At 41.0% G+C, this 14,579-nt stretch overlaps 1 protein-coding gene across 1 annotated transcript in view; it reads left to right on the plus strand.

The window, feature by feature from the left end:
- The window catches only part of LOC135467207 (uncharacterized), a 60,906-nt gene extending 47,238 nt beyond the window's left edge, over nucleotides 1-13,668 (plus strand). Inside the window, exons 3-8 of the mRNA XM_064744970.1 lie at nucleotides 4,168-4,374; nucleotides 9,085-9,339; nucleotides 10,462-10,614; nucleotides 12,154-12,339; nucleotides 12,912-12,959; nucleotides 13,533-13,668. Coding sequence (XP_064601040.1) covers nucleotides 4,168-4,374; nucleotides 9,085-9,339; nucleotides 10,462-10,614; nucleotides 12,154-12,339; nucleotides 12,912-12,959; nucleotides 13,533-13,637 — 954 coding nt within the window. The 3' untranslated portion in view covers nucleotides 13,638-13,668. The remainder of the gene's footprint in view (nucleotides 1-4,167; nucleotides 4,375-9,084; nucleotides 9,340-10,461; nucleotides 10,615-12,153; nucleotides 12,340-12,911; nucleotides 12,960-13,532) is intronic.
- Nucleotides 13,669-14,579: the final 911 nt, after the last annotated feature.

The following is a 14,579-nucleotide window of genomic DNA, read 5'->3' on the forward strand; positions in this document are numbered from 1 at the left end:
TTCTTGTGTGAACATGGCTCCCAAGTAAGAAAAGGCTACTTTGAGAATACCATTCAATACCTGTTGTAAACCAAGAGACATGGCGAGGTACATTGAAAACGCCATACAATACATGTTGTAAACCAAGACACATGGCCGAAGTACATGGTTGGTCATGAAAATAGGAATTCAATACATTAAATAACTAAAGGTAGACAAGAACCCAGAAATCCGTGACTCCCTAATGACCCTTGCATGCATTGATTGGAACGCAGTCATCTGAGTTTATTGAAGAATTCATTAAAAGCATAATATTTCAAGGGAAAGTGCACGTAACAATTTTAGAAAGAGGCATTAGTAAAACTGCTGAAAACTGAAAGACCTAAAAATAATTTTACTTATCAATTTTCCATTTTGTTTTTACTAAATTAAATGCAATCAAATATCTTAATTGTAGAGTGAACTCAGTTGTCCATATCAATAATATGTTTCACCAATATGTTTCACGTCACGCCCACTTTTCTCTGGCTCTATTGTGGGTACTTTACGCCAGGCTCGCTTTCTATTCACGGAGACACATTACCTAAATACAACTCACAAAAATTCAGACCTGGAAACATAGTTGTACGACGTGAGTGTGAAACGTATGCTATTGATGGTCCTCAACACGCACCTTACCATCTGTAAAAAAAATGCTAACTTTATTTTTACGTGGCCTTTTGCTTTTACACCAAACTTTGTGTGTGCTCTTACACATGAAAGCATGTGAAAATATTAATGAAATATGGAACCATTGACCCCATGCAGTTTGATCCTGCATCGCATAGAGGACCCATAGGCCTGAAGCTTATATATACGACAGAAAAGAATTACCACCTTGCAGTTCCCAGTGGATTTTTTTTTAAAAAACGAATACTACAACTGCTTAATAATTCAGCAGTTGCTGGAATGTATAGTTATGCACTAGATAGACGGTTTGCAGGTTGTACAAGGTAAGGTGCACTTAATTCACCTTCAGTGAGCCCGGCGTTTGTCTGTTTTTTTTTTAATAAATGCTTTGTCCCGACGATATTTTTCGAACGTGTTGGTAAATGATGCAAAGCATTAACTGCTTTATATGTACTGATTAACTTATTTTTATAGGCATTTTATCAGGGTTATGTTGGTAGTGCATTGTGGCATACAGCATATGTTCATTTTGAAATATGTTAAGGCAAAGGCCTTTTACGTTGATTTAAGGTCAGTACCGAATAGCTTGCATACCGGTTCTGAAAAAAAAAACAAACAAAAAAACACATATCCAGGATACAGAATGAGCCAATCGTAAAACTGATATATTCCACTACAGAAATTTGTCAACCATAATTCCTTGTAATTCTGTCAAAGCAAGAGATGAAGGCACGGTATTTATTCAGAGTAAAGATGTGGGGAAATAATTCTGACATGACACCTTGTCATGTGAACTCGCACATTGTCTTGGTTTAATGAAATTCATTCAGGTGTTGGCCCGGCTGAAGTAGTTAACACTTAGAATTGACAAGGCCCCTCGTGGTTTTTCACAACACTACCGTGCGTGGGTGCGACAGCAGGCACTAGCTTGTGCACCACACATCTGGTTTGCCTGAACTCAGGCAAGAATCAATGTTCAGCTCCAGCAAACATTTGGAAACAATAAAAACAATGTCTTTCCAAGTAGGCGTGAAATCCATCCATCGCCACGAAATGGCGTTTCCGATGATAACGTACAAAACAGTTTAGCCTGCCTACGCTACCTGTCAGGTGTCATATGACGTATAATATAGACCCACGCGCTGATTCAGCCGTGATGCCAAAGAGCAGTCATGAATAAGAGAATAAGCATAAAACGGCAACCTTGGAACTCAAGGTGATTTAATAATCTGGACAACGAAACACAGCAATAGGTCTTGCCATCACTGGGTACCTTATAATTATAAAGTAGATGATGTCTGTCATAACATTAGCTCACGACATTGCAAAGACCATCATTTGTGTTAGGTACTAGTACTTTGAATAACACGTTGGTAGATGCTAAGTATGCTAAGTACTAACGGGAACACAAGTAGGTTATAATGGTGACACTATTAGTTACATGGTTACTCGGTGATAGGATACGCAAATATATGGTGTCAATAATCCTCATATTGGGCGAGGCCTGCAAATCAGTGCCAAAGACTTATGTGGCCTCAGACCCTCATTAATTTTCCATAAGCGACAGTGTTAACGTCTAGCGCTGTAGTTCAGTTCCAAACATTCCGTGGTCAGTAAGCTTTGGTGCATACCTGGCCCAGCCTGGGAGAAACAAACCAAAAAATCTTGACATAGGTTGACCGTCAAAATCTGGACCTTTCCATGCCGGCAGCTGGGAGGCGTGCCTAGCAACGCCAAGGGGACGTCACTCGCAGCCTCATCACTACCTCACACCTTGTGTCCTCTCACCAGAATTTCAAACTTTCGTCAATAAAGCTCATACCTCCTCAAAGTTTAGACAGTTTCCAGCATTTTAATACCAAGCATGCACCTGGACGCCTGGGAGCCAAAAAAGACTTTATACCCTAAAATTCACAAAACTACAAACGGAAGTAATGTGGGCCTGTGACCATGTATAGATGAATCGCTACGGTCGTGACAGGCTTTGGACCCAACAAAGGGAAATAACCTACTCAGCATACACATTTGACGTCGATGCTGGATTCGAGAATATATCTGTACCCCCATGTGACCTTTGTTGTCCACTGAAGAGCGGAGTATTTTGTTTGATGCGGGATAAATATATTTGAAACATGTCGTTGTTACACGTATATTGCAGAGACAGCCAATTATAGTAAGGACTTACGGTAACACGTAAGCAGAATATCGGGCAATGCCACATAGTGGAAACATGTCGTAGTTCACAACATTTGTATTGGAAAGACAGTTATACTAGGTACTTAACCCATGAGTATACGAATGGGGCTACTTTCTGGAAGCGTGATGCTGTCCACTGCACATGCATTGCAAAGACAATCATTTATGCAAGGTAAGTAGCCAGTTACAGCTGGTCTATTTTGTACAGATTGAACCAAAATAAAAGCTGTTAGTTTTTTAATCCCAAACCAAACCATTAAGGGACATGCATTACCGTTGTAATTTTTCAGGAATGCTTATTTAATATATGTAGCTCATCTTTCGTTATCAGGTATAATTTCAAGTGCATGGATTCAACAAATTTAGAGAAAAAACTTATATCACATTTAATATCTAAATTTCATGTGGTATTTATTTATTTATTTGATTGGTGTTTTACGCCGTACTCAGTAATATTTCACTTATACGACGGCGGCCAGCATTATGGTGGGAGGAAACAGGGTAGATCCTGGGGAAAGCCCACGACCACACGCAGGTTACTGTCAGATCGTCCCACGCACCACCGGAGAGGAAGCCGGCATAAGCAGGACTTGAACTCCCAGCGACCGCATTGGTCGAGTCATCGCGCCCTGCTGGCGTGCTAAGCCCTAAGCCACAGATACCTTTCCTGTGATAAACCGTCTACAACAAACTACTTTTCTTAATTTTTATTGACGTTCTGGATCCTGATGTTCGACCGAGGTATAGATTCAAAGCGAGAGTTCGATGATTTATTTAATGGTTAATAATCTTCTAAAAACCAAAACTTTGCCCACATGGCACTCATCAGAATCTTTCCGTTTAATGTCCTGTGGTTATCGTACTGAAAGGACAAAGTACCACAGTGCCATATGGTGGATGCAATGTACCATGTGAATACTGTACGGTACTGTGGGGGCAACTGTACGGTAATGTGAGAGCAAGTGTGCGGTACTGTGAAGGCAGGTGTGTGGTACTGAGACAGTAAGTGTATGGTTTTGTGACAACTCCGTGACAGAAGGTGTACAGTACTGTGACAGCAGCTTTACGGTACGAGACAATTCTTTACCATGCAAAACATTGCCTGGAAACTTTCGAATAATATTTGAACTTCCTTGAACTTCACAGCTGCACAATTCATTGTACAATCACAGTTTTGTAGTCGATTCTCCATATACTTGACGTAAGTAGTACGCTGACGGCCCCCATGTACAGATACAGTGCTAATTTTCTTTTTGTGAAATCATCGTCCCTATTTAATTACAGAAATAAATGTCTACTTTTGTGTCCATGTTCTTTTTGCAGGAGCTTCGCCATGTAGACTATACTCAGTACTGGAATCCCAAGTTGATGGTCCTCAACGTGGAAGGCACGCCTTCGTCTGAACGCAGTTCTTACACGGCTAAACCCCCAATCGAGCCGGGCGCATTGCCAATGATGGTCATGAGAAGGAGAATTAAAGGGATATTTCGAGAAAATTTGGAGTTAGAGCATTTCCCTTTTGATGTGCAGGTTTGTTATTTTTCCGTTCTTTCTGCTGGGGAATGTGTGGATTTAGCGGTTGAGGGAGTTATTGATTGCATACGACCTTGGCGCAATCTTCTGTCAAGAACCTGATGGAGAGCCGTGGAAGCTCACGGAAGTGCAGTTGATGATGTGAAGCTCAGTGATGATCTGCTGCTGATGAAGGTGTCATGTAACATTGATTTGCAGAATATGTCTGTCTATCAGCCTAATTGCCTCACTCCCACCAACGTAAGCTTCTGATTGTACTCTGGGTAAAAGCGTTATTCATATTCGATTTTGTTAGCGTAAAAGTGAATAGAGGAAAGACGAAAACTGAGAGAGTTGGGAGAAAATATATTATAAGTTATACTTTATATTTATATTACGATTTTCGTAATAGAAATTCGTAAAGAAAATTAATGGCGTGGGAGCAATGACGCTCTTAAAATTAGCTATGGGTACGTGCTATGTAATAATTACCTCTCATACAGAAATAACTCATACCAAATGTCTTCGTGCTAATCAGGCATCTCACATTTTTAGTTGGTTTTGAAAGTCATGTTGTTTATGTGTAATGTTCCATTATAATGATTGCATTATGTAAAGCTTACTTACAAGTTCTGAATAAGCTAAACTTTTTCCATTACCTTTCAACGCACAATAAATTCCCAGTGATACAATTTTGGTATCATTATATACTAATTCACGGCATTGTCATGTACGAAAGTGTAGCATTGTGATGGCGCAAACCGCACGAATCCCGTTATATTATCTTAACTGCCCAGTGGAGACGTTTGGTGCAGGATCGTTTCATCAGAGAGACTATAGGTCAATTTGTTGTTAGTCCCAAAATGACACATGCAATATGAGAAGTATACATTCTTCTGGGTTCCTTGTCTGAAACGTTCGAGTGGTGGCTCGCGGACATCACCATTATTGATTTTAGTCCAACTGGTTTGACCGAGTTATTCCAGTGAGAATCGGAAGGACGGAATCATACTTAAATGGACCGAATGGCACTGCACCAGCGCAGAATTAAAGGAAATCAATTTGATTAACTGGACAGTTGAAGAATACTGAACAAGATCGGTACAACATCGGAGCAGTAAAACGATGATCTGGATTGTTGGTTAATCGCATATAAAGGAAACATGACCCTATTTGTCCATGAAAACCATCCAGATAAGAATTGTAAGTTAGCAGTAAATGGATAATAGTGGTGAAACCCAATTTTCCTGTACAGGCAAGTACTGGAATGTGTGATCCCGATGCACAGCAGGCTTCCACGGTTTACACACAAGAGATAGATACACAACTGTAACCCTGCCCATGCTCGCAGTAAGCCAAACTCCCCAAATTTTCCAAGTATTCCCATTGAAGTGTTCGAGTCCTAGCCTTTGCTGTTAATCATCATTAGGGAGAAGTTAATGTTCCCGTGAGCGACAAATGATGTGGTTCCTTTGCTATACGCGTTGGGAGGAACATAGTAAAATTTTGCATCATAGCCGTTACTGTTTTACGACAGCAGGGTGGAAAATTGATGGGTCAAGTGGCAATATTCTGTTACTGCGTGGGATGACATGTAACGGAATAAGCGTGTAACGATGTCGATGACGGTACTGTAAAAACTTATCATTTTACCATGTGTTCAAAATGGTAGAAACTGGCTAAAGCCATGTAATGCTAATCCTCGAGATGGTGTGTCGTGTGACGCTGGCAGCCTTTTACGATTTGAAGAAAACTGACGTGATTTGTCATTTCAAGAAGCGTTTGATTGAAATCCTGCGCCAAGGCGAACTGGACAACGGTCAACTACTATTTATCCACGGGGTGGGGGAGGGGGGGGGGGGGCTCACTCTTTAAAAGCCAATCGCCCAGGTGATACCAAATATCCCCTGGGGTATTCTTGAGTATTACTTTAATCCCGCAGGCACCGATCACAGAAGCCCCCATCTGATAACGTGCCTTTCACCCTCTCATCGATGTCGGAAAGACAGTTTATTGACAAAATCTGTAATTGATCCGTTAGGGCTATTGCCATAAACACGGCAACTACAGAGCCTCTCATCGATTGATAATAGTCATACCTAAATATATTCAAAGGCCAGGTGTATTCCTGGCTCTGTTCACAGCTATTACACAGGGTGTGCCACACTTCCTATCCAGACTGCCCTGTGTTCTAATGATACACCTGTAACTTATTCAGGTTTGTCAGGTGCAAATATTAACCATCCAATTTATAATATTACGGACAATCGAACAGATGTAACATGAAATTACACGGACCAGACTGAATAGCTACAAGTGCAAACATCATTCACACACTTGTGCTCATACGTTTACCTCCATGACTAATATTGCCCAAGGGGCCTCCGTGGCTGAGTTGGTTAGCGCGCTAGCGCAGCGTAATGACCCAGAAGCCTCTAACCAATGCGGTCGCTGTGAGTTCAAGTCCAGCTCATGCTGGCGTCCTCTCCGGCCGTACGTGGGAAGGTCTCGCAGCAACCTATGGATGGTCGTGGGTTTATCCCGGGCTCTGCCCGGCTTCCCCCCACCTCCCCTCGCCAAACCATAATGCTGACCGCCGTCGTATAAGTGAAATATTCTTGAGTATGGCGTAAAACACCAATGAAATAAATAAATAAATAAATAAATAATATTACTCAAATTTACCTGCGTTCACCACCAAGGAGATTCATCGTTATTACATGTTACCCCGCTCATCCTGTTTTAGGTAGATACCGTGGCAATTCTATATATTAGGAGTACCTGATTTTGACCATAATAAATACAAGTCACGCTTAAGATGCACTTCACACATATATCAGAAACATAGTCACATTCTGCAAAACATTCTAGATGGCTCTCAAAACTATACAAAAGCTTTTTCGGTCTTGGAAATACAAGCCATTTGTCTTCATTCTTGCGTTGGAAATGGTAGTGTCTGTAATATCAAACGCATTACGGAGGCATGTTTTAGAAAGCATTCGTAACTTGTGCGTGGCTTAACTCTATTACAACGTGCTGTGAAGAGATTCGTTTTCATTGTAACTATTGTGACAACTTTGATGAACAATCCCTTGAGCATTGTTTGCCTTTCAACGCTAGGCAAGAAGATTTATGGTAACTGGAGCATGGAAGTAAGCTGGTGAAACAATCGCTGCTAACAGTTAGTTTGTAACCAGAGAAAGTAGATCAGTCTCACTAATAGATGACAGTGTTCAATGATGCAGTGGCTACGCCATACTCACTGCATTTAATGTAAGCCTGGACATGCACGTTAACCCCCTTGAGCTTGACGGCAAAAATTAGATTAAAAATCAGAGGTTATCTGAGTTGTCAAATGGATTAACATCAAAGGGCGAATCCGCCTGAAAACCGTGGGGGTGAAGTCAGCCAGAGCGCCCACTCAACCAAAGTAAAGGTGGATGCTCGGAGGAACCGATGGTATTTACTGGTCGAGCCCTCATTGTAATAACGAACATAAAAGCCCCTTGATGCATCACGCCGTTCGCAATACTTTCTCATGCATATAACTGTGCCCACACTCGCTGTTTGTGGCACTGCGTTTGCTTGTAAAATATATTTGCACATAGTTTGTGACTAAATTGCGTCAAGGGAAAGGCAACTGAAGTTGAACATGATCGCTACGAGGTGGCGGAGGTATTGTAGTATCGAAATAAATGCGAAAAAAAGCAAACAATTATGGTGGCACTATATTGGCTTAGATATATTGACAGTCATATTACGCTTTAATGCTAAACTCACTAACGCGCATACGACGATAGAAAGAACCCTAATTGTTGAATACGTTTACTTGTACGTATTACTGCAGCACTCTAGAGTTATCAAGTTCTTAGCAAGATTGAAAACTACTCGTTCTATCTGACAGACATATCCTGCAGGGAAGAATGGGAGTTAACCATTCAGCAACAATCATCAGAATAGTCGGAAAATGCTGCAGCTGGTACATTTTAAAATCGCATCCCATGGTCGTATTTGGTTTATACTGTGTATTATTGCCTACATCTTCATTTTGTATTAGTAGGTCATTTACCCAAGTACTTTTGTTATACTGTATATAAAATGAAAGCAAAACTCATTTAAATGTTAAAGCTAACTTGTGTGGATGTGGTGTGTTTTCACGTAGCTTGTCACTCTTCTGCAACGTTATTTGTTTTGTCTTATGAAGAAATAATTCCATTCTTTGTCTTGTACGGATTTACAGATGGTCGTTGACGTATTATTCGCAATTATTGAGGGACACGCCTATACAACAGTTATCTTACGGATGCAACAGTTGATCATTGATACTGTGGATCCGTTTCCTTGCAGTTAAAACAAAATTGGCTATTTGATTATATTATGCAACATTATCAGGCTTGCAGGAGGTGAACTTCAAGATGAACGGCATAAGTGACCAATAAACACGAATGATGCAAAGGTGTAACGTTTTGCTGTGCCATTTCTTCTCTACACAAAAAAAGTCTTTCACTGTATCTGCGCTAATTTTGCTAATTTGCAGCCTGATCTACCAGCAACCTGCCGATGATGGTGGCTTCCCCCGGGATCTGCCCAGTTTCCTCCCATCATAATGCTGGCTGCCGTCGTATAAGTAAAATATTCTTGAATACAGCGTAAGACACCATTGAAATAAATAAATAAATCAATAAATAAATAAATAAATAACATTTGCAATCTATTTTGCTATTACAGGAATTGACGATTCAGATTTCAACGGACAGATCTGTAGAAGAAATGGAATTAATAGAAGACAAAGAAGCCTTGAGCACCATCAACACAGAGACGTTTTTAGATTCGCAGGAATGGGCCATCCATGAACACGTGGAGACGACTAGAAGTGAAACCACTGTGGAAGACGCCAGCGCTACCACGCGGCCAATTCTGCACGTGCAATGTCGCGTGGCAAGAAAAGTTGGCTACTTCTTCTGGAATATAATATTTGTGATGGTAAACATTTTACGTGAAATAGATATGCAAGAAAAGGGCAAGTTAGTTTTAATAAATATGTATGTGGCACGAAAGATGTGTGAAACTGTGGTATCTCTGCATTGAGATAGTATTCCTTGTGGTGGGCGCGTTTGAAGGATTGTTTGGCAAGGAAATGAATATTCAGGGCGGATCGCGTCTTGGGAATATCCACATGAGAAAAGTGACAAAATGGGGGCCTCGGCCATTTGGAAAGTAATGTTCGTGATGGTCAATAGGTTTTGATAAGTTCAAAAGAAATGAATATTCCGCAAAGACAAGGTGCGTAGGTGAAACTTTGGCTCGAAAAAAAAAGGACGTCTGATAATGGAATTTATAATTCTCCTAGGTATAGCCAAGCCAAGCCTTACTGAATTACCTGGTATCCTTGACAATTTGTTGTTCACATCTGCGTGTGCGAGGTTGCATGTCAGATCCTGAAACAAATGGAGATTTCACTCTTCAGGACTAGACGCCATTGACTGAGAAAGTCATATTGCACTGCTTCACCAATGAACAAATTAGCAATGAGAAGCAGGGGTCCGGAATTCTGAGACCCTCACTTAAATAGCCAGAGGGGGCCTCCGTGGCTCAGTCGGTTAGTGCGCTAGCGCAGAGTAATGACCCAGGAGCCTCTCACCAATGCGGTCGCTGTGAGTTCAAGTCCAGCTCATGCTGGCTTCCTCTCCGGCCGTAAGTGGGAAGGTCTGCCAGCAACCTGCGGATGGTCGTGGGTTTCCCCCGGGCTGTGCCCGGTTTCCACCCACCATAATGCTGGCCGCCGTCGTATAAGTGAAATATTCTTGAGTACGGCGTAAAACACCAATCCAAAAAAAATATCCAGAGAATAGTTTACTTTCCTGATATTCTTACTTATTTATTTATTTGATTGGTGTTTTCTCGCCATACGCAAGAATTCTGAAAAACAAATACCAGTATGACTTATGTATGTCACAAGCAGTATGTTTTCTCCCTTTCGATACCATGAAATATCGCATATCATCGTAATGTGCACAAGCAGCAATATATGCATTTGACCTAATGAATCTTGCTGGTTTGTCTTATATTTACATGTACATATATTGTATATATTTTCTTTTTCAGTTCTTGATCAGCATCTTGAGCTTTTCTGCCTTCTCCATTGGTGCCACTGTTCCAAACCGTCTGCAAACCACTATCACCTTGCTTCTTACGGCAGTCGCCTTCAAAATGGTCGCCAAACAGCACCTACCCATGATTTCATATCTCACTTACTTGGTAAGCGTAATTGAGTTTGTGCCACTTGTCGAATTTTCCCTTGACAGTTCATCTAAACTTTCCTATGCTTGTTTGGCTAAAACACCGCGGCTCACGGCTTTTGACATTAATCACCCGATTAGTCGCCCTCCCCTGGAGCCTTGCCTAGCTTGCCGCAACATAAGACATTATTTTCAGTCTTTTATCTCAAACAACTGGCGAAATTGAAGCCGCTTCGTTAGATACCCCTCTTTGCATGTTCATGAGTTCCAATATCAGAAGTGATCAGGAGTGGGTATCTCTCTGGCCTCTTGTCCTCTCTAACCACATTCAGGGCCTTTGGGGGGAAATATTCAATTCTACACCAAGGTTCATCGGGATGGCATTACGTTTGCTTCCACGGGAACGAGAACATGGGACTGGTAACACGATTTGAAAGGCATTGCGGTAACACAATCTAAGGCAAGGTGGATACCTGAGGGCATAGACCTAGATTAAAGTGGCTCCTACATGAAACCCGTTGCTTTGTTCTCTGGTACCAAGCACCAGGCGAGATACACATTAGCGGGCAGTGTATACAAAGAAACACATAAAGGGTATGTTCCAGGTACATGCTGTGTGAGAAAAACAAAGGCGTCTTTGAGTTTATGTGACGTGTAGTATAAGGGTTCCATTTTTAAGTCGCATGAATGTTTATCGTCCTCATCCCAACCTCACGCACTTAGCTTGAAGCTAATAATGTTCAGAAATTAGAATATGCTATGATCGGGGTACAGGCATTTTCGTACAGGCCAGGCATCATCTTTACACGTTAGACCTATACATTACTTGAGGCCACCGTCTTAAGACGACATGTCTTTTGGGGTCGCGTGCAGGCGACATGCATAGTGGGGTCTGATGCAGAAGACATGCCTAATGGGGTCGCGTGCTGAAGACATGTTTAACTGGGTTACGTGTTTCTATTTTGCTAATGATGGCTTCGCTGTGGCTGTATTTCAAGATTTTTATCAAGTAGCGAAGGGTGGGGATTTTCTGTACCCATACACCTAATCGCCGTTGTCATGTACAGTTGTATGAGCGAAATATTCTAACGTACTACGTAGAACTCCAAATGCAAGAAATAAAGAAACCATTTTAAACGCTTAAAATATTTCGTGTTGGATGCCAAGAAATAAGACAGAATAATGCTGCCTTGTGTTTTTGACTAAGAGAAAGACATTGACATCACAAGTGATAGCGCACCTGACATTTACTACATGGGTAAACACGGTCCATAAACGTATTTTATAATACAAAATATTTACATTTTCCCAAATCAGTTTGGTTTGTCACAATATACCAATAGAACAAATACATATGGGCTTATTACATAAGCCTTTTTCCATGTACGTACAACGCCAACCGTTAGCTATCAATATAAATATCACCATGTTGTGGCTGAAATACTGCCGATGTTGAGTCAGGCCACAGTCATTCATTAATTCAAGCAAAACTCGTAACAATGAGATAAACGCGCGAACACGTGGGGACTGTTGTTGTTTTTCTTGTTTTGTCTTCCAGGATATATACGTGATTGCCTCCCTTGTCTTCTTGTCCCTACAAGCCGTTCAGAACGCCATGGCCTCCGCCTCTGTTACCGCCCTTGGGCAGGACCAAGCGGCAGTTATCGACAACGTCTCTGTCACTGTGTTGTTAGGGGCCATCATTTTATTTCACATCTTGTTTGGTATCTACATTTACAGAACGGTGAGTTCAAAAGGGTGAAACTGGTAACAGTTGTGAAGCATCAAACATAGAACCGATTTGTTGTTTCAGTTTTCTTCATGAAGTAAACGTCAGTTTTCAGATTAAGTGTTTCGAACATCTTCGCATAAAGTTTTCATTTGATTATCATTAGTGCTGTAGTCCGAAAACATTCATTATTACCAGCCCCCAGTGGAATGTGTAAGGGACAAATATATTCCTAATACACAAATATTGAGGCATTCGGCAGAATAGTAATTACCCAATTTCAATGCTGTCGAAAACGCAGCAAATATTCAAGGCGTGAAATCTAATTCAAATTTCAAACTCGTTTTCTGGGAATTATGTCTTAGTTGAATACAAAGACATTTGTTTTGGACGTGTTTTGATGGATATTGTTCATAGAGGCACGCTGAAGATGTATAAATATTGATGGCCCAAGCGCTCTGGTGAAGTGGGATTCGATACAACTGTCAAACGAATTATCAGTAAGCCTGGATGCCGAGGAAACATGCACAGATGGGTGATGTGGGATTTGAGTGCCGATATAACGTTACCTCTCTGTTATATTTCAGGCCTTCAGACGAAGACGGCTGATGTCAAAGAAAGACAGAGAATACAAAGTAGGCCTATGTGGTGTTTATGCACATGTTTCGAAATATTATCTTTGTATCACTCGACGACCGAAAAACATATCAAAGAAAGTTAACAATTATTGCAGGGATGTAGAATCTAAATGCTTGCTGTGTTTCTGTCGACACTGTCATTAAATGTACAATCTCACTGCTCAAGGTGCAGTCTTTACGGATAAGGGTTCACCCATTATGCCAACGGATTTAGGGATCAGTTACTTATACTGTGCCATAGAGTTCATAAATCTATTCTTTGATTAGTCTTATATATAAATGATAAATGTCTTAACACTATCTTGATCTTTGGAGACATTTAACTAAAAATTGGCAGTTATCATTGTATGCTAACATGAGCGGCTTTCGAGTGTTACTAGCAGTAGCTTTGGGGAATTTCTCTTTAGTTCAGTTGATAAAGCGCTGGACTTCAGCTGTGGAGTTCAAATCCTTATGCGATTTACAGAATAAATCCTTTTACCATAATTGTTCCACTTTTAGCTACTGCTAGAATAAGCACAGCTCCCATTACATATCACTCTGTACATACATGAAAACTAAATTTTACAGATCCGGAAAACCGAGCTTGAGAAACGGAAGAACGCTAACCACGCCATAATTGTCAATGCAACTGACCCTAAAGAGGCCTCGGATGCAACTGCACCTTTCCTGTGATGGATTCATGAAGGACGAACCTGGTTCATACCCGGAAAACGAACTATGACATAACGACCATTTAATTATAAATCTTGTCTCTGGATCTGAAAAAAGTCAAAAACGAAATATTGTCATATGCTGGCATCCCCGACTGGGTGCAACAAAGGCACAACGAGTGACTGCGTTAAAGAAGCGTTAAAGAAAAGCCATGGCAGAGAATCTGTTATTACAAGAGAACCGTTTCCTAGCAATAATGTATATGTCTGCTAGGATATGAATGACAGCACAAAGGATATACAGACCTGCGCACTGTAACAGATCACGTGAGGTACATGGGGCATAAGGCCAGCAGATCGTAGTTAATATCAACCAGCCCATCGGGACAGTAACAAAACGTCTGACAAAATGTAGATAAGATGAAGCTGAGCAGTGATGGCAGTGTGATAACTGACGTCTGACACACCAAACTGGTGACTGAGGCCATTGGCTTTTTTTTTTTCTCTCAGGCAGACAATACCATTGGTAACATTTTTAGAGATATTGTAAACATTGTACACGAAAGACTGTTGTATCTTATAATTAACTTCACAAACACACCCAAATTGCACGCTAAAAATGTTGCGGCGTGATGCGAGAACATCAGAGTCTCTTGATGACATTATTCGCGTGCAAATCAGGGCCTCTTGATGACATTAATTGCTTGCACATCAGTGTCTCTTGATGACATTAGTTGCGTGCACATCAGTGTCTCTTGATGACATTATTGTCGCGCGGATCTTTGGCAAGGTGTGATCAACATGTTCAATAACTTTGAAATCGCATGTCATCTTGCATCTGACTATTGTGAAGAATTTCGTTTTGAAACTGTAAATAGGTATATTTGTAACCCCTCTGTCATTTATGTCAATTCTGCCCACTTGCAAGCCATTCAGTACCATTGGTTCTTGACCTTATGGTGTT

Source organism: Liolophura sinensis, chromosome 6 (assembly GCF_032854445.1).
Source record: "Liolophura sinensis isolate JHLJ2023 chromosome 6, CUHK_Ljap_v2, whole genome shotgun sequence".
NCBI classification, from domain to species: domain Eukaryota; kingdom Metazoa; phylum Mollusca; class Polyplacophora; order Chitonida; family Chitonidae; genus Liolophura; species Liolophura sinensis.